The 21,314-nt window shown below is 40.2% G+C and overlaps 1 protein-coding gene across 7 annotated transcripts in view; it reads left to right on the forward strand.

Annotated features, from left to right (window-relative positions):
* Positions 1 to 6,216: 6,216 nt before the first annotated feature.
* PPM1A (protein phosphatase, Mg2+/Mn2+ dependent 1A) overlaps positions 6,217 to 21,314 on the forward strand; it is a 47,339-nt gene continuing 32,241 nt past the window's right edge. Inside the window, exons 1-2 of one of the 7 annotated variants that reach the window (XM_054529824.2) lie at positions 10,928 to 19,395; positions 19,589 to 20,638. Coding sequence is in view for 3 of the 7 variants with exons in the window: in XM_054529822.2 (XP_054385797.2) it covers positions 6,614 to 6,809 (196 nt within the window). In the remaining 4 variants the exon portion in view is untranslated. Of the gene's footprint in view, positions 6,810 to 7,699; positions 7,955 to 10,429; positions 10,562 to 10,927; positions 19,396 to 19,588; positions 20,639 to 21,314 lie in introns of those variants that run through there. The other 6 variants (XM_063715274.1, XM_054529822.2, XM_054529821.2 and 3 more) reach the window with 6 other exon arrangements.

A 21,314-nucleotide genomic window follows, 5' to 3' on the forward strand; every position in this document is an offset into this window, starting at 1 on the left:
CCTCTCTGTATTGACCTTGTTTGTTTTCTGTTGACCTCGGGTAAACACCATGAAAGCTGCCTCTCTTCACAGTATCTCCCTCATCTACAGCTGTGCCTGGCATATTCCGGAGGCTCAACATCTACTGAATGAATGAAATACATGGTGACTCAAGTTCTATAACATAAAATTACAAATACTATATAAAATATAGAAATAGGGCTTGCAGTCTTTCTTTTGAAGCACTATAAGAAGAACAATCTAGAGTTTGGATTCAGAACCAAATGGTCACCTTTGGTACAGATGGCATGAAGGAGAAAACTCACACAAAAGGGGTTCAGCAATGGTAAGGGAGGCAGATCTTTCCAGCAGAGGATCCTTGTCTTCCCTTGATCCCTTGTAGGTCATATGTACATGTTCCATTCACAAAGCTGAAGGACTAGAAGTTAAAACAAGTCTTGAAAAGAATGATTTTTGCCCTATAACCAGCAATTCTAGAGTGAATCTATAACTAAGCCTGTATAAAACATGGGATGGATAATGTCAAATCATTTACAATGTATTATTAAAAATACATGGGCCAGGTGCAGTGGCTCACGTCTGTAATCCCAACATTTTGGGAGGCCAAGGCGGGCGGAGGTCAGGAGATTGAGACCATCCTGGCCAACATAGTGAAACCCTGTCTCTACTACAAAAAATACAAAAAGTAGCCAGGGCGTGGTGGTGGGCGCCTGTAACCCCAGCTACTGGGGAGGCTGAGGCAGGAGAATTGCTTGAACCTGAGAGGCGGAGGTTGCAGTGAGCCGAAATCGTGCCACTGCACTCCAGCCTGGTGACAGAGGGAAACTCCGTCTAAAAAAAAAAAAATATATATATATATATATATATATACACACTATGTGCTTAAAAGTAAGTTATGTTTTCTTTTTGTCAACTTTTATTTTTAAGTTCCGGGGTACATGTGCAGGATGTCCAGGTTTGTTACATAGGTAAATGTGTGCCATGGTGGTTTGCCGCACACATCAACCCATCACCCAGGTATTAAGCCCAGCACCCATTAGCTGTTCTTCTTGATGCTCTCCCTGCACCTCACAGGCCCCAGAGTGTGTTGTTCCCCTTCATATGTCCATGTGTTCTCCTCGTTCAGCTCCCACTTCTAAGCGGGAACAGGCAGTGTTTGGTTTTCTGTTCCTGCGTTAGTGTGCTGAAGATGCAGCTTCCAGCTCCATTCCAGAGTCTACAAAGAACTTAAACAAATATACAAGAAAAAAAAATGTTAAAGTGGGCAAAGGGCATGAGCATTTTCTTATGTATGTACACATTATTGGGTCAGGCAGCGTGGTAGGTGCATTGTGTACAGGATCTCATTTATTTCTGTAAGGTAGTTGATATTCCCTGTTCCAGAAGAGGAAACTAAGTCTGAGAGAGGTTACATAACTAGTCCACAGCCTAGGCAAAAGAGAGATGATCTTTGAACTCCAATTCATGCAGTGGTCAAGAGGTATCCCCTTTGACTCCAACATGTTTAGAATGTTTTAAGGTTGTTATTTTTCTGAATGCCTTCAAATGTGACAAGTATGCTCTACCAATCCCTATTGGGTCAGACCCAGCCTGATCTAACATTTATATTACCAGCCTGGCCCCAGCCAAAGGAGCTGGAGTTTTTAGATTCTGGTGCTAACCTGAATTCTACCTACCACTTCTTTACAAAGAGGCCTCTGCCGTGTTTGTACCAGTGGCAGGATGACTTGAAGCTCTCCATGGACATGCGGTGGGGGTGGAGGTGTTGATGGATATTGTCTTTGCTTTTGCCTTATGTGGGATTTTTAAGAAATGTTCAGGAAAAAAAAAATGGGAAAGTGTATTAGGAGAAGGCAGGATAGAAGTTTTCCTTACGTGGAGAGAGCAGGAGAATGGAGGAAGTGACTGCTGGAAGCAAAACTCTAAGAAAAAAACAATTTTACTTGGAGCTTAAAAAAGATTTTGCTGTGTAATGTGCATTGTAACTCTTCTCCCATCTCCCCAAGGCATCTTTGGTAAAGATGTCATTGTTGGGCTTTTTGTTTTCCATGGGACAATGCACTGAAAGGGCCTCAAGGGGAAAGCAAGTCATCTCTGGAAAGCTTAGCCAGAATTTGCAACAGAAAGAGTGGGAATTTTGGAATCAGATGGTTCTAGGCTTGCAAAAGAGCTCTTTTTCACAGCCTTAGCTTCCTCCTTTGTAAAATGGAAAAAAAAAATAGTTTCTTTTTTGCAAAGTTGTGGTGAGAATTAAATAACACTCATGGGGGCATTGTATGGAGCTTGGCACATTCTAGGCCCTCTTTTTGTATTGAACTAATATGATCTTCTCTGTAATTCCCATGAATTAATTCCAGTTCTATTCTGCAAAACATTGATTCTTTAACCTTTTTCATGTAATGGTGCTCCAGTTTGTCTAGATCCGTCAAGAAGAGAAAATGCATATCAACATCTTTGTATCTAGTTGCTCTCAAGCTTAAAACGATGTCATTTTTCAATTATTGCTTTTATCATACAGTAAAAACATATTTAGAAGAGACTCAAGATAAATATTAAAAGTTAAGCTAGTTACTGAACAAATTTCTTAAATATTTACGAAAAATAAGATCAACACACATTTGACCATGGCAGCTTTTCTAAAGGCAAAGAATCTAATTTGGTGATTAACCATACCGAGCACTCATTAGGTGTCAGGGATGTACCAGTTCTTCTACTGTATTTGGGTGTTTTTAATTATGAATAACCAAATACAAAAATCAAAGTAGTTTAAACAACGAGGAGCATTTATTATTACTCTTAAAAATAAATTCCCAAGGTGGGCAATTGCACGGATGGCTCAATGGCTTTACAATGTGAAAGATCCAGCCACTTGCTATCAATTCTTTTCTCTACATTACCTTGGTTCTTTGCAAGATAACCTTGAAATTCCAGGCTTACATATGGAAATAACAACGTATGGCTGAGGAAGGCATTTTCTCTCCTGTGATTCTTCTTACCAGGGAAGAAAACCTCTCTACCCCCTCAAGACTTCTCAATTTCCTTTATCCAGAATTGGGCTACCTCTCTATGTCCCCAGGCAGTGCTTCTCAACTTTTTCACACCATGACACAAATACAAAGATAAAGTTTTTGTGACACAGAGAGGTACCTGAGTAATGTTGCTTGTGGCCAGTCATACCATCCCAGGGCTTCAGCAGCTTAGCCTCACTTGAATGTCCCAAGGGCTTAAGGGATCAATACCTTATCACATCTATGACCCATCTGAGACATACCACGGTATGTTGGCACATAGATTGGTATGCTCTGCTCTAAGCTACAAGGGAGGGTGAGAGAGCATGCATCCATATACAGGCTCTAGTGAGAGAAGGATCTGCCAACGAGGAGGCTCTGCCAAGTAGTAGGAAGTGGTGGGGCAACCAACCGCATCAGTCATCTTTTTAAGGGTGCCTCATCTATTCTAATTTTCACAACACATTTTAGGAGGAAGTATTTTGTGGAGGATAAAACCAAGGCTAATAATTTAAATGACTTGCCTGAGGTCACAGAACCAGTGAGTGGTTCAACTGACACAGCAGATGCAGATCCAGGTGTGTGCTGGGAAATGTTTAACAACCACCTTTCCAAATGTAATTCCAAGATGGCTATTGGTTAATATTTTCATTTAAGATAAAAATAAAACAACAAAAATGTATGTTAGAGCTTATTAGTCAATTATGTGACTTCATTGCTAAATTGAATGTTTTTATGCTATTCACCATGTAACAGTTATAGACACAACATGTCTTTTACATTTAATCTGCATAAAACATTTTCTCTGTCACTTAAGCCTAGACCAAGCTTGTCCAACCCTGGGCCTGTGGGCCGCATACAGCCCAGGATGGCTTTGAATGCAGTCCAACACAAATTCGTAAACTTTCTTAAAATGTGAGATTTTGTGTGTGTGTGTGATTTTGTTTCGTTTTGTTTTGTATTAGCTCATCAGCTATCGTTAGTGTTAGTGTATTTTATGTGTGGCCCAAGACTATTTTTCTTCTGCCAATGTGGCCGAGGGAAGCAAAAGATTGGACACCCCTGATCTAGCCCACAACCAACAAAGCAATAAGTGAAGCCCTCATCTGTGGTGTCCGCTGATCAAGCTACCAAAGAAAACTCACTAAATGTGGTATTAGGAAGAGATGTACAATTACATATTATAGGGAATTTCCACCATGCAGACACAATGCACGTAAATTGCCTAAAGAACAAAGATAATATTAAAATATATTAACATAATTTGGAAGTGATGTTTTTATCACATACTACCTTTGTTTAAAATTTATTTCATTGAAAGTTTATATAACTTAATTTTTATTTCTACTTTTATTTTTATTTATTTATTTTTGAGATGGAGTCTCACTTTATCACCCAGGCTGGAGTGCAATGGCACAATCTCAGCTCACTGCAACCTCTGCCTCCTGCGTTCAAGCAATTCTCCTGCCTCAGCCTCCCAAGTAGCTAGGATGACAGGCTCCCGCCACCACACCTGGCTAATTTTTGTATTTTTAGTAGAGACGGGATTTCACCATGTTGGCCAGGCTGATCTCAAACTCCTGACCTCAGGTGATCCACCCACCTCAGCCTCCCAAAGTGCTGGGATTATAGGCATGAGCCACTGCACTTGGCCTATATCATTTAATTTTTAATAATGAGTATTTAACAAACAGCAGGCAAAATTTCTGAAAATTTAATAATCTGCTGTCATGAGCCAGTACAGGCCAGCTCTCCACACCACTGACTGGAACTAAGTTCAGCACTCTTTCCACTCCTGCTGCCTTTACTACCAGCATGTAAAAGCGACAATGCTCAGTATCGTACAGGGGACAAACCTGGGTACCTGTCATTAATTTCTGTGACCCTGGGTAGTTACTACCAGATGCTTAGTTTTCTCTTCTGTAAAGGAGGAGATTAAGAGTCCTTGCCCTGTCTACCTGCAAGGGTTTTTGAGAGGATTAAACTGGTTAGTCTGTATGATAGTGCTTTGTAAACTGCAGAGTCACGTACAGATAAAACGCTTTATGATGATGACCATTTCATCACTGTTTTCAACCAGGCCACCATTGTTAAGGATGCAGTGTATCACTGCTTTAAAAAGTTTGGTTTAGTTTGAGATCTTCTGTAATGCCCAGAATAGACAGTAAACACCCAGAAGAATTGTTCTGAAGAAGCCACTCAAATTTGTGCTAGTCTTTACTTAACACAAATAGGTACCTATATTGGGATGAAAACTATTTATTTGAAGCTTATAATTCACTCTTTTCTAGCTGCTGCTGGATTGTCTGATGGGTCTTTCCTGGGGTTATGGAATACTTCTCAATTTCAATAGTTGAATAAAGGTGCTTTTTTTTCTGTCACGCAGGCTAGGGTACAGGGGCATGATCTCGGCCCACTGCAACCTCCACCTCCCGAATTCCAGTGATTCTCCTGCCTGCGATTCTCTTGCCTCAGCTTCCCAAGTAGCTGGGATTACAGGCGTGTGCCACCAGGCCTGGCTAATTTTGTATTTTCAGTAGAGACGGGGTTTCCCTGTGTTGGCCAGGGTGGTCTTGAACTCCTGGCCTCAAGTGATCCACTCGCTTTGGCCTCCCAAAGTGCTGGGATTACAGGTGTGAGCCACTGCACCCAGACTATTTTTAATTTCGATTTTTTAAAAAGTTGCTTTGCTTTTTGCACCAGATCAACTCACCAAGTTATTTTCTATGGATTATACCCATCCACACAACGTGGTTTCCTGATTATAAATTAAATATCCCTAATGTCCACGTTGAAACACTCTCGAAACTTAAATGACCATAAACTATTTGCCTTGAGTTTGCTGAACTTGTCTTTGGGCTGTAGAAAACTCTTTTCTGCGAAGCTCTTTTCCTCCAAGCTCTTTTCCACATCAGGCCCTTTGCCCATGCTGAGCCCTCTACCTGGAAACTTCTCCCCTGATTATGAAGCTGACTCCTTCTCATCCTTTAGATCAAATGCTGCCTTCTTAGAGAGGTCTGCACTGAACACCTGTTTCAAGTCATCTCCCTGATCTGTTTCCTTATTTATTTTCTTCACAGCATGGATCACAGTATGCAATTTCCTTTCTATCTGCTGACTTATTTGTCTATGCCTCTCATTATTATGTCGGCTCTTTGTGGGCAGGGCTTGCCTATTGATGTCATTATCTACCTCCAGTGTCCCACACAGTGCTTGGTGCACAATAGCTATCTGATGAACAGATGAACTTATCTGACAAGATCCACGCTAGTATTGTAAGGCTGTGGCCATATACAGCTATCTTGAGGTGAAAGCCTACCCTAAAGACTGTCCAGGACTTGGCCTCTGGTGCTCACAGTTGCCCCAGGATGAGCCACAGTGGTAGCATAAGACTGCTGGCTGCTCCCCTCTGCCCCTCCCTAATGGGGCTGCCCAGTGATGTCACACAGGACAGGATTCTCTAATCCTTTTCATTCTGTAACAGTCCTCTAAGCAGCTAAGTTTCTCATAACATATTATGATGTAGGGGAGGGAGGAAGGAGGGCTGGGGTAGGGGGCACACCCTCTCCCTGAATGAAATTCATTTAGGGGCACTGTCTGCTCGCATGTTCTGCTCTGGGAGAAAATGGGTAGCAGAAGCTACAATTTGTACTAAGCTAATGAAAAGAGAGAAAAGAAGAATGGGGAAGAGAAGGGCAAAGAAGGCAAAAAGAGAAAAGAAAAAGAGAAGAGAGAGAAGGAGAAATGAGAAAAGAGGAAACCAAATGAAGAGGATGTATGAGAGAAAAAAATATGAAACAGGTAGTGAGGGAGGAAGGAATTGTTGAACCTATGTTCTGGTTGGCTTTTTAACTCTTGAGTAGTGACTGGCTTCAGTGTAAAAGGATGGTGACGGGTATTCTCAAATACTAGCCTCCTGAGGGGGTCACTCACATTACTGCATATATTTTGAGAGGCCCAGGCAAGTCTGCCTCAAGGGTGACTCTCCTGGAGAGTAATTTGGGAGCAGGAATGTAAACCTTTTTTTAAGTCACAATTGTGGTGGAAACAGAAAGAGAGTATTGCTGACCAGATTAAGCTTTAGACTCCACACTACAGCCCCTGTCCTCACCCTGAGCCTCCCAATTACTAGGCTATTAACACACACTAAATTCAGGACTTTAAAGCCAATCTTGTAGATAATCTTTTTCTTTGTTAATCGAAATACAAACAGATTTCCAAAGTAGAGCAGGATAGTTTTATAATATACCTATAAAAATTACTAAAATGTTATCGTCATGGCAATATATTCCCACTAAAATCTTACTATGAACATCCCAAATACGTGTAGGAGGCCCGGCAAAGTCTTACAGTTCAGAAGAGAACTTTCAATCCTCTTTTTTCAATGTTCTTTTCCCCTTCTATTAGTCCCCCCTCCTTAGTATAAGGTTTAATAAAAGGGGATATGATGATATTAAACATATTTAATCAGACAATATTGATATATTTGTTTCAAATTTTAAAATATTAATCTTATAACCCATGAGTTTCCTAGCTCATACCAAAATGTCCCTGCAAGCTGTATTCAGAAATAAATAGTAGGAAGGTGCCGCTTTATCGGCAGTCTGTACAATGTGTAGACTCCTTAAAAATTTCTTTCTGTTCATATTTTCTATTTATCTCCCTCTTTTTCTACAATTGACCCAGATTCTCCAAGTGCAGAAACAGAGAGAAGAAAGGTGTGGAAGCCTAAAGGAAGGAAGCAGAAAGATAGGGAGGCTTTTCAAGTTTTCTATGGTTCACTACTGTCACTAGTGACCCAGCTTCTGCTTATGAATAAGAAAATTTGTCTTTTAAGAGCACTCCAAATGGTTGCCATATGAGCTTTTCTAGTTCAGAATGTTAATGAGTCCACCAGTATGCTACTCATGCTGTTACTTGTCTGGAGTATTAAGGATTCCAAGAAGGTAGCGTTTCAAAGATCTTTGATCTAATTTCTTTTTTTGGGGGGTGGGGGAGATATGTGGAGAATTAGGAAATGTATCTTCAGATGATACTGAGACCAAATGCATAGTGAATTTTATTTTTATTTTGTATATCTGGAAATGATCCATGTTCATCTTCTCCTAAGAAATTCTGGCCAGGAACAGTGGCTCACGCCTGTAATCCCAGCACTTTGGGAGGCCGAGGTGGGTGGATCACAAGGTCAGGAAATCGAGACCATCCTGGCCAACACGGTGAAACCCTGTCTCTACTAAAAATACAAAAAAATTAGCCAGGCGTGGTAGCGGGCGCCTGTAGTCCCAGCTACTCGGGAGGCTGAGGCAGGAGAATGGCGTGAACCCGGGAGGCGGAGCTTGCAGTTAGCCGAGATTGTGCCACTGCACTTCAGCCTGGACGAAAGAGCGAGACTCTGTCTCAAAAAAAAAAAAAAAAAAAAAAAAAAAAAAAAAAAATTCTAATCCCAAAGATATTGAGTAATTTTTGGATTCCTTGAATATTTGGTTTGCCAGTGACTGGCGATTATATATTTGATCCTGTTGTTAGGTTCTAGGTCTAAAAGTGAAGGAAACAGAACCTTCCCCAAAGTCATGTTGAAAAAATTAGAAATGGCTTTTTACAACTTTAAAAGCAGCAGCTAAATATTTGCTGAATGCCAGAAAGAATAAATAGGTTGCTTTTGATCTAAGAGTCGAGGCAACAAAATGGTTTAGGAGATAGAAAGTAGTAGGGTGCAAATTGCTATAGTAAGCTCCTCAAGTAAAATAAAGAGGCCTTCAACATAAATTTACCTTTTTTACTGGCCAGAACTCAATTTGGCCAGTAAAAGAACCGGCCGTCTACAATGAAGTCTTTGTTTTGTGTGTGCATCAGAACATCTTTTAAAAATACGGACTTTTCTTCTAACTTCTTTTCCTGTGAATGTGGTGTAGGTCAAATTCGTGAACTGGTTAAGTCGCTGACAAGAGAGGGAAGGGCACCCCAGCCAATGGGAACCCGTGCTGGTGATGTACTGCTCCTAGGCTGCGATTCATTGGCTGCCTAGGGTTTGTCATTCTATCCCCGGCGTCTGCAAGGAGCGTGGGTTGGGTTTTTTAGCTAGCTAAACTGGATTTTGGCCGCCGGCACGTGCAGTTTCTATTAACTTTAGCTCATCTCTACCTCTTAATAGAAGCAGCTGTTATGTTTCTGATTATTCTCCTGATTTTGAAAAATCCTGTTCTCTTAACCTACCTCATTGGAGGTCGTTGGAGGTCCCCTGGGACAGAATCACGTGATTATCTAACATGTGCAAATAAATACAATGTGGAATCCCCTGAACTACTGATGGAAAACCTGCCAGAAACTCAGAGCATGTGCCCCGTGCGTGAATCAGTTGCACTCGCACGTGGGTGGGCGGTGGTAGCGTGCGTGTGTCTCTGCCCTTTGGGACGCGAGGTGTGTGGCCGTGGCATCTGTTTGGGCTTCCTGGGGTCACTGGGAGAGGAAGGCTCTGGAGGCGTGGGACTCTGGGGTAGGGGGGTCTGGCAGCTGCCTGGGACCCACCATGGGTTCGAAGGGCAGCGGCCAGACCGCGACGGCGCCCAAGAAGGGTGGACAGCTCCGGGTCTGTGCTCGGGGCTGCGTGTACACCATCTTCGCAGGGAGTGGGGTTTGTATCTGCAGGCAGGTAGAAGAGCCAGGGCTCGGGGCGCGGACGCCGTAGGGGTAGCTTCCGAGTCCCTACTTGGCCAAGGGCCGGGCACGGAGGGGCTGTCGATCTACTGGGCACCTAATGGCCGCACATTCTGTCCAGTCCCTGGCGCCAGAACGTGAAGGCCCGGGTCCTGGCTGCTATCCGGGATCCGGACGCTCCCTTCGGCTTCGGCCTGGTGCTCCAGGCCGTAAGGGAACTGCGGCGGCAGCGGCAGAGAAAGAAGGGGGTAGGGCAGTGACGTCATCTGTGGCGGCCCCTCCCCCGCCCGCCAGCCCTCGCCGCAGTTCCTGCCCAACGACATCCGGGTCTCTGTAGCGGCGCGCCGCGCCGCAGCTGTAGCAGCCGCGGAGCCAGCGGGGCGGGGCGAGCGGAGGGGTGGGGGAGGGGCGACGCGGTCGTGAGCGCGCCTGCGCGGGGCCGCGCTAGAGGCGGCGGCGGCGGTGGCGGCGCTAGGGACGGGAGCGCGCGCGGGAGCTAGAGAGCAGTGGTCTCGGCGCCGGTCCGGCCCGCAGCTTCGGGTCCTCAGGCGGCTGTTGCTCCGGAACGGGTGGTTGGGGAGGGGGGGTGGGGGGACACTAGACAGGTGAGGCGCGAAAGCGATGAGTCCTCGGCTCTTCCTCCTCCTTCTCCGGGACCCGCTCTCTGCCTCCCTCTCCAACGCCCGGATGATCTGAGCCGCGAGGGCGCCGAGAGCCGGGGGCCCGGACGCAGCCCGGCTCCTCCCCTCCTCCGCCCCTTCCCCGGCCTGACCTGGCCCGCCGCTGCCGAGGTGACCCCTTCCCCGGCTGCCGCCGTCGCCGCCGCGGTGACCCCCTCCCCGGCTGCCGCCGCCGCCGCCTCGGCCGACCAGGGACCTGCCCGCCTGCGGCTGCTCCGGGTAAGTGCGGCGCTCGGGCCGACGGCGGGCTGGCGGGCGGTGCGGGCCTGCGCGGCGGCGGCGGCGGCGGGCAGGCCTGGGGCCTGTAAACAAGCCGGGCGTCTGCCCGGGCGCTCCCGGGAGGAGACGCGACAACTCCACCCCCTTGCCGGCCTCCTCCCCCGAGCCGGGCGGCGGGCGGCGAGGGGTTAACGCTCAGCGAGGGCGGTGGCGGGGAGGCGGGGGCGGGGTGTTTGTGGCGGTGGCGCGGGGAGGGGGCGCGACCCTCTGGCCGTCCGCGGCCGAGAGAGGTGTTTGCGGCGGCGACGCAGGCGACGGCCGCAGGCCGGCCTGGCCGGAGAGCGGCCTGCGGAACTTTTCCCAAGCGGGGAGGGGGCGTCCCCGCGCCCCCACCCGCCCTGGCGCGCCGCCCCGGCTGTCCTGGGCTTCAGCCTCTGGGAGGGAGGCGGGGAGACTTCTTTGAACAGGGCTTAGCCTCGAAAAACCCAGTTCTGTAGAAATTGCTTAAGGTTTTACTGGGGGCAGGGCTGAGAGGCTCCTTCAGAACTCAAGTCAGTGAGTGATGCCTCCAGTTCATTCATTATTAAGGCATCGAACAAATCTATTGAAGTAAATTCCGATTTCTCATCCTTTTAACTACGTAAATCGGGTAAAACTTCTTGATGTTAGAGGTTGGTTGAGGTATGGTTCTGTTGTGCTTGTAGATTTTAAATAAACTTGGAGCCTTTTCTTGAAAGACAGCTGGCTCTGGAGAGCCTTCTACCAACTGCAGTTTTAGATACGTTTTGAAAATTTCATCACCTGAGGTATTTTTCTTCTCTCTCCTCAAACACCACATGGTACAAATCCACAAAAGTCATGCTTCAGTTCTCCAAGCCATGGGATCTGTGTGCTACCCCCACCTCACCGCAAGTTTCCTGCTAATTGGAATAATGAGCTGAATGTGTTTTAAGAAGTGGTTGGAAGAGTATGAGAGATAGCTATCATTTTCTGAAAGGAAATGATTTTGACATTATTGAGAGAAATTAGACATTTTAACAATTGTTTTGTAAAACAGTCTTTTCACACTTGCACGTTGGGGTTTTAAACACAACCACTTTACATGTGTTGCGCTCCGAAAAGTGGAGGGATTTGTTGAAACACTACTCTGCTGAGACTTAGGGTTCCAGAGCGCTCGGGAATTTAGCATAGCTTGGTCCCCAACTCTCTTTGAAACACTTCACTTTTATACTTTTATCTTGCTACATATTGGGCCTTTTCCAAAGATTATATTTCTGTAACTCCTTATTTTACAAATAAGAAAATTGAAAATAAGGAGATTTTCTGTTCTTAGATGCTGCTTTTATTGACTTAATGCTTTCTTTACCAATAAATAATTTGAAGCACAAAGTAACATTTCGTAGTGTTATAGTTTTGTTCTTGTTATGTGTAACTTATATGTATCTGATTAAACTTTCAGTCATGTAAGGATGATTACTTTTAATCTGGAAGTTTACAGCAGTATCACATTATTGAAACTATAATGAACTTCCTGCACATGGCAGTTGCCTAAGACATTTTAATTTGATATCATAAAACATTTTTAGATCAGTGAAGTAATTACATTATGGGAAAGGTATATTAAGACTGATAATGTTTGAAGTTAACTACCTCAATTATATTTGAGAAATAATAGTCCTCAAATTGCTTTTTATTTGGCTTGTATCTTTTTATGTATTTTGTGTACATATTGTATCTTTTTACATGAAGGGCTGAGGTATATGACCTGTTGAAGGGAACAGTGCAGTAGGAGACAAGGATTATTTAGTCATGGCTGTGCTCCAAAATATCTGTGTCCATGGACAAGTCCTTTAACCTTTTGAGTTTCAGCTTCCAAATCAGTAAAGCCAGTTGGGCAGATTAGATTATCACATGTACTGTCCAGTTATTACATTTTTAAATTTTTTTATCAATATTGTGTGTCTAGTCAACATGCCTTTGCCAAATAAATGCCTGTTATGTGTCAGGCACTTAGATGTTTCAGTGTTCTAAGGCTGGATTTCTTTCTCAGTTCTGTTTTATTTAACAAATTCTAAGTTGGTGATGGTTCTTTAGAAAAGCTGTTCTTGTATTCTTGTAAGCTATTGATTTTTCTTTTGGGATTGGGATGTGTAGGGAAACTCTTGAGAGGAAGGAGGATGGAGATTTCATGGGAGACAAAAGGTGGTTGAGACTACAGGTTTGAACAAGCACAGGACCCTTGATAGTCTCATGTGAAGGATATTATAAAAACACATTATGAAGGTTTTTTCTGTCACTTCAAGCTGGGTCTTATCTTGTTAAACCTTTGAAAATTCTGTAATACCTCATTTGTTTTTGAAAGAAATCTATAGCAACATCATTTTGTCATGTGGTAAATATTGCTGAGCAGTTACTAAATACCTATAGTCTTTGAGTTTGTTCAGATTACATCTAGGCCATTTGTTTACTCTAATAGCTAATAGAATGTACAGCTGATTTTGGTTTAACTGTGTGTGCTTATTTGTAATTTTTAACCAAAGAGTGGCATATATCCACAAAGAACTTGTTATCTCTGAAATACTCACCCATGAGAGCTGGATTAATTTTTTAAGATGTAAATCTATGCTTGTGTAGAAATAATATAACAAGGTGATATTTTGATGATCCTCTCAAATGATTATCTAACTCTTGCCTGGGCACCTGACTCTGAGTCAGTATACTCTTGAATACTTTCCATCCTTAATCAAATCAGGAGAAAGAGACGGCCATGTAAGAAAATTGGCCACGGCAGGGTTTTGTAGGAGTTAAGCAAGAAGATAAAACAAGGCATGGCCCTGTGAAATATATAAACCTTGGACAAGGGGAGAAGGTATAGTGAGGCAACTGGGTAAAAGTTGTGTCTTCCTCTAAGTAATTTTATGTCACAATATGTCCTGTCTTCCATCTCAAATAACAAATTTTAAAATTAAGTTGTGTTTGTTATTTTGCTATTTGCCAAGATATATAAATTAACTGACCTGGGATTATTAGCTATTTGTATATGAAATAAACTTGGGTTAACCTATATCAAAATCAAAAGATTGATTATATTCTTTACCCTTCATTCTTTCTAATGTCATGTGTTCTCCATATTACATAACAATTTTATACTTCATTCTGAGTCTCCAGAATATATTCTTTGATGATTTTGACCTTTGAATGTCCTAGCATGTACTATCCATGTACATGTACATGTACATGTAATATCCATGTACTACCTAGATAATCTCGTTACCAGGCTTTTCTTTTGCTGAGGCAGGTCAGAGCTAGAGAAAGTAAGCAATTGAGAGAGGCAAGTTTCTGTATACCTTTATCTAAAATGTAATAGACTTTATAATTTTTGTAAGGAACTGAGGAAAGGTACAGGCTTTTAATGTGTATCAATAAACTAGACTCTTATACTGTTTTTATAATATTAGAGATGTTTTAAGCTTCCTTGAGTAAATATGTGATAAAGGAGGGATCTTGAGTTTTTATAATTCTTAATATGTTTATTTGGAATCCATTGACCAAGCATATGTAGTATCCATATTTAAGATCTGGATTAAAAGTGATTAGTTTTTGTGGCTGATACGATTTAGAATTAAAATCTTTTGAGGCTAAACTACTTCTAGATACAGAAGAAAGTAATGGAAGCCATACTTTCTTGGCCATTTATTTGTGTTAGGCTTTAATTTTTTGCCATAACCCTTTAAAATATATGATGTTATCTTCATTTTATAAATAAGGAAATACAGGGTCAGAGAACCTAAATAACATGCCAGGATCAGATCTGGGTAGATATAAAAGTATTTTTCAAGATATTACTGAGTGGATTTTTCCCAATTAGATGAACCTCCTTATTACCAGGAACCAAAATTTCAAAAGCTAAACATTAACACTTAACGATTCATAGATTCCTAGAGTTAAGCAAGTCCATGTAAGTTTATGTAAAGTCTTCCAATGCAAGACTAATGTTTTCTTCTAAAACATTCAGAAAAGATTTAAGAAATTAAGTTCATTTTCTCATTCCCAAAGTTTCAGAAGTTAACAAAGCTAAACATTTTATGTCTTCAAGTACCATTGTTTAGATTAAGGAATGGAATCCATGTTAATTCTCAAGTGGTTGATATCCTTAATGAAGGATCTAGGGAAATGTTTCTGAACAGATGTAATCAGTAGAGCCACATTGAAGGGCCCCATGGCGGACATGGTGATAAAACTAACCTTTGAAAGAGAGGACAGAGTTTGAGTCCCTGTTCTTGTACTTCGTAGCCAGGTGTTCCTAGGTAAGCTACTTGATTTCTTAAACCTGTTTGTTTTTTTTTTTTTTTTTATGTCAAGTGGAAATACTTTTGTCATAAGTTTATCTTGAAGATTTAATGAAATAATTATATAAAGCATTTGAGATCTTTTCTACCATGAAGAAAGTGCCAAATAAATGGTAGCTGTTATTATTGAGTATATGAAATCTTGAGTTACTTAGGGGTATAGAGACTTGCTTAGTATGAGAGGGTTGTCATTCAGTATAGCTTTTGCAGTGAGCCGGGAAGCCAAACTAGAGATTGAGTAGAGAATTTAGAAGACATTGTAAGCTCTGTGAGTTTAGAGAGCTTGCATTTGAATAGACTAAAAGTTAAGAGGTAATAGAAGAAAGAAAGTTGAGTATGAGTAGCTTTATTTGGCTCTGCAAAGCTGGCAAGATGTCAAGGGTTTGGAGTTAATGATTAGGTGGGAGTAGATGGTTAAATTGTGGATGAAGAGTAACAGTAATAAAGCAAAGGTGAATGTTCAGGCTAGAATGATCAGTCAGTAAGGAAGGACAACGGTTGGTATTTTGAAGAGGAGTTACAGTTTATGGTTAGAAATGAGCAGGAAGATATCATTGCTACAGGAAAGGATGCAAAAGAGTAAGGAAATCAAATCATTCTGATTAACTCAGTTATTACCATTTTTTAAAAATGGAGTCTTTATAAAAGGCATTAAGGCTTTATATGTGAGTTCTAGGTTAAGTTTGAAAAATTGTCTTGGAATAGTGTGGGTGCTACTACTGCAGACCCAAACCAAGACATTAGCATTCCAACTGGTCTCTTTCCTGCTAGCATCTTGTACTGCATCTCCTCCCCAATTCTATAAACCATCGAAATTCTTTCTAAACTATGGTTTTTCATTATATCATTTCTCTCAGTATACTTCAGTGACTCCCTTTTACCTCTGGAATGAAGTTCAGAATTCTTGGTTTGGCTTTTGACACTTTCCATGATTGGACCTCAAGACATTAGTCTGTTTTAACCAAACTAGTACACTTGCTATCTCTGGAACACACTCTTTTCTCTCCATGGATCTTTGCTCATGCTAGTGTGCAGTCTGGAATTTGTTTCTTTCCTTCTCCAGCTTTGGTTTTCTCTTTTAGTAAAGCTCATTTCTAATATTTCTTCTTCCACAAAGTCATCTCTAACCCCCAGAGTGTTTAATCTCTCCTTTCTCTGTACTTAAAGCAATGTCTGTGTATTATTTCTATCATATGTTTTACTTTTAGGTATTTGTGTCTAAATTATAATTGCATTCAGTTAATTCTAAAGGGAAAAATAAATTTTTACTTTACCGAAAGGCTAGCGGCTAGCACAGTGCTTTATGGATAGTAGACATTCAGATATTTGGTAAGTATTAAGCAAAAACTACCTGGAGTGAAAGTGATTGTTGTAGGAGGAGGTAGTAGAAGTAGTTACAAGCTTTATCGTAGCAGACGTTTCTGACTCTCTTCCTGTATGTTATTTTTTCTGAACCTGGATATTTAAGTGTGAAGATTATACAAATCTGAAGTGTGGCAGTGTTCTTATATTGATGTAGAAGACTACGTTGACTGATTCTGGACCTACAGGCTTCATTTTAACTTCCTATATTTTGGCTTCGAGGGTTAACAGGACATTTATAATCACATATCTCTTTTCAGAGTATTTTACATTTGCAAATATTATCATGAACTTCGTGTCCTTTTAACCAGAGAGGAATTGTGGAATCACAGGAATTAGATGATGTGTTAAAGAAGAGAGATAACTATCAGCTGATTTAATTTGAACCCAACAAGTATCTAATAATATGCATACTCTGTGTTCAAATAAACCTCTAAGCTAGACTTTCAAGCTTATCAAAATGCTAGACTATTTTCAGTGTTTAGAAAATACAAGCTGGGTGTGGTGGCTTATGCCTGTAATCCCAGCACTTTGGGAGGCTGAGGCAGGCGAATCATGAGGTCAGGAGATCAAGACCATCCTGGCCAACATGGTGAAACTTTGTCTCTACTAAAATACAAAAAATTAGCCGGGCGTGGTGGCACAGGCATGGTGGCCACATGCCTGTAATCCCAGCTACCCAGGAGGCTGAGCAGGGGAATTGCTTGAACCCGGGAGGCACAGGTTGCAGTGAGCCGAGATCGCATCACTGCATTCTAGCCTGGCAACAGAGCAAGACATCGTCTTAAAAAAAAAAAAAAACAAAAAGAAGAAGAAAAAAGAAAATACATAGTAAAATTTATTGGCTTTTTAAATGGATAATTTCATATTGTCAGTGCCAGCTTAGATCCATTTGTTGGAGAACAATGCTAATGAGACCTCTTGATTCTTTGTGTGCCTCTTATGTTTTCCTAGCCTTGACATTAGCAACTAACAATGATAACTAACATTATTGAGCTCTTATGTGCCAGGGACTATTAGAATAGATTTTCAATTATTATCTCATTAAATCTTCGCAGCAGCCCTATGAGCTAGATACTGTTACTACCTATATCTTAACAGATGAGGAAATTTGAAACAGAGCAGTTATTTGCCAAGAGTTTCAGAGCTATTAACAGGAGCCTAATACATGTCCTTGGACTTTTCAGAAATAATTTGTTGATCCATGCAGTTTCATTGCTACTGCGGAAGTAAGTCTCTTGGCCATTGTGATGGGTCAGAAAATCTTTGTACGTGAAGGGTATGACTACTGTTCCATTGTACCCAGAGAGTGAATCTTGTGATTGAGTTGGGATTTGAGGTGGCAGTGTATACTAAGTTTGAAAAGTATATTATCATATGTTAGCTCCCTTTGGAAATTTTCCCCAAGAAGAGCTATTACATTTTTTAACATTAAAAAAGCATATGATATGGCCATAATACAATTAGTTCCACAAGCCATACACACTTTTTTCTTATGGCTTAAAATTTTATTCATGTTTACTAGTTTGCAACCCACTGATGTAAATTATTTCACTGATCCTTTATTCAAATGAAATTCTCTTGAGTCTAAGAAGATAGTCTTAAACACAAGCTAGCTGAGTTTACAATAGAGATTATACTATAAATGGTAGCTTCAATGTTTATTGAAAATAAATTCCTTAAAAGCGGTCTTGTTTCATTCATTTTAAAGAGATTATCAATATATGACTGTTAAATTTTTGTAGTCTCCCTGTTCATTTTCTGGTGAACACATGACAGAAAATTGAATGTGAGCTGGAAATATAGCAGACTATGAGAAAGCATGGGTCATGTATAATCACTTTAAATTTAGGCTGGTGTTTTGTATTCATCTGTGATATGACCACCTCAGGGAGGGATGTAAGTAAACATTCTTTTTTTAGTTATACTTTAGGTGGCTTAATTATTTTAAAGAATATGTTGTTCAAGAATTGTCTATTGTACTGTTTTAAAGAATAAGAATATAATTCATTACCAACTTTGAATGTCTTGGATTCTTAGTACTACCTTTTTCTTTAGCATGACTAGTAGGATCACATCATAATTTGGTACTGTGTGTATAAAGATGAAGTGTGCTTACCTTTATTACCAAAATTCAGAAATGAAAATGTGAATGATAAAAGACAAGGGATGGCTATATATTTTTTTGTTTTTGTTTTTCCAAACAGAATCTCATAACTTACCAGGCTTTAGAAAAACATCTTTGCAGTATGCCATCATACCTCAGAATGTTAAGTAGATAGGAAATAAAATTTTCACTTTTTGTAAAGCAGTAGGGTATTATCCTTTCTGAGAGCCTGTAAGGCTGTTTTGGTTGCCAAGGGGCCAGTCTTAGAAGTGGCAGTTTTTGTTTTGTGACCAACCCACAGCTTACCCTTTGTTAGTCCATATCTGTCATCTTCATTTTCTCTTTCTGCATAAATGCTTCTTGATACAGTAAGCAGGTGTTTCAACTAGTCAGCCATCTAGTGTGATCTTTTCTGGTTTGCTACAGTCAGTAAAATAAGTAGCTCTGTAAGTGTAAACAGTATTACTTGTTTTATGTAGTAAAACTCCAAGATTAAGTTAGAGATATTTTTGGCTAGAATACATTGACAATGGATTTCCCAGCTCCCAGAAATTCGTTTGTGTCTGAATTACTTTATACTTGGCTTCTTGTGTAGAGAAAACTTTAGAAAAAATTCATCCATCCATGAATGTTGAATGAATGAGCAGATTAATAAATAAATAGCTCAGGGAAAGAAAATGTGTGGGCTCTTAGTCATAACTATGTTTTTTCTCTTTTGTTCCCTTCCTTATGTGGCATTTTTCAATAATGGGAGTGTGTATCTAATGATGTTGATAAACTTTAAAGTTATTGATGAACAGTAATCTGAAAATCAAGTTTTGATTAAGCCATAGATTTCTTTTAGGGTCCAATATTTTCTTTTTAGAAACCCATTATGATATTTTTGTAGGGATAAAAGACAACCATGTATTCTATAGATGGAAAATGGTAGGATACAGTTTGTTGGCCGGCCAACTTCTCTGAAAATACCTTTTCCTGCATAGAAGATAATCAGTGTCGACAAGGGAGAAGCCAAGGTATAATGGCTGTTATTCATCTGTCTCATGTATTCATCAAGTGTCATGTGCTAAATATGAACAAAAAAGACATGATCTCTTTCCTCCTGGGTCTTAAAATCTAAAGTGAGAGATAATTCACCAGGTAAGTGCTGCCATAAGGGAAATAGAGGATTCTATGAGCTTATGACTAAGGATAGATCTGTTTCCTCAGACGTGGAACTAAGAAGTGGCAGGAGTTGAGAAGTTCATTTTGGGCCATGCGATTTGAGGTGTGGCTATTCAAGTATAGGAGGTAGGTGGTTACACATTTTTTAAGCTATTAAATAGAACTTTCACTTGAAAAGGTTTTTTTCTCTCTTACTTTCCTCAGCATCTATCTCCCTACACACACAAAAAAATTTCATGTCACAATTCATGAACTCAGTGAGTGACTCTATTTTGAAAAATGTTAGATTATATCAACTGAAGTCTGTTAGAGGCAAATGCGTTTGGTCATTTTTTTTCAGCAGGGACATTTCATATGTGTAAAATATTTAGAATCCCCATGTATTTGTATATAAATGAAGCTTTTACCATCTTAAATGTTTAATAAGTTATATTTTTCCTTTCTTTCAACTTAAGTATACAAGGTTATCAGCAAACATTTGTAAATGCTCTATGTGAGGTGTTTTGTTTATTAGTTTTAAAGAAGAGAAGAGGATGGATTGGATCAGGAAGTCAGTTATTGTTTTCTGGGTTAGTCTGAGTCCAAATCCTCAAATATGCAGCGATTTATAAGTAGCAAACTAGGAATTGAATCCACTTCAGTTTTGAATAACTTGGATAAGACACTTTCTGTCTAGAGATCTGTCTATAGATAACTTGGATAAGACAAGTTACCCAAAACTGATAAATCTGAATTAGTTAACAGATGAGGCAAATTGAGATTGTAAATGCTAAAACATTATTAGAAAACTTTATAAACTAAATAGTTCCATGCCATGTGTTTTTAGTATTTTGCTTGTACTATAATTGTAGTGAAAATAGGTCAGTATCTAATTTTTATAGTCAGTAGAGCCCTCCAACTAAATTTAGCTTAGATGTTTTCCTCGCAATTATATACTTACAAGGTTTACTTTTAAAAACTGTGTAATACATGCCTTTATAGAAATTTAAGAAAACTACTTACGGATTATGTACTTCAGATCACAGCACAACTAGAAGATGTTGATACATTAAATAAAAAATCAGGAAACCTATGAAGAACATCAAAAGTGGCAAGGTGTGTTCACTTGCACTTTGTGAGATTGAAACTGCTGCCAGTTTGCCAGTTTGCCAGTGCAAACTATGGTTTGAGTACTTTTAAATTTTAACTAATTTAGCAAAGACTAATTATTTTTTAAATAATTTTGGGGTAAAAAAATGGTCTTTCGCATAGAAGAGCTTTACCCAACTTACTTTAGTTGGTTCAATTGGTTGATTTTGGTTTGCTTTTTGAAATTTTGTATTGTCTTAATTTGGGGCACATTGAACTCAATAACAGTTCAGTTGCATTAGAATTCATTTGGGTGAAGTTTATTGTTGGAGGAGGGTGAGTAAATATTTAACTGAAAAAGTGAAGTAAATATTTATTTAAGGCTATAAGTTGAAATTTTTGTCAGCTGAGAAATTTTCAGGTAACTTTTTTAACCTTTGAAAAAAATTTACTATAGCATGAGTATTTTTTATACTGCTATGTGTAATCCATAGTCACGTTTTTTAACCTTTTTATATAAAATACTAATACAGAAAACCATACAATCATAGTAATCTTTTAAAATTGCTTTATAATTCACATAGCATAACATTCACCCATTTAAAGTTTACAGTTTGGTAGTCTTTAGTATATTCAGACTTATGCAACCATTAACACAATTTAATTTTAGAACATTTTCATCACCTCCAAAAGATACCCTGTA

Source organism: Pongo abelii, chromosome 15, assembly GCF_028885655.2.
Source record: "Pongo abelii isolate AG06213 chromosome 15, NHGRI_mPonAbe1-v2.0_pri, whole genome shotgun sequence".
Classification (NCBI taxonomy): Eukaryota; Metazoa; Chordata; class Mammalia; order Primates; family Hominidae; genus Pongo; species Pongo abelii.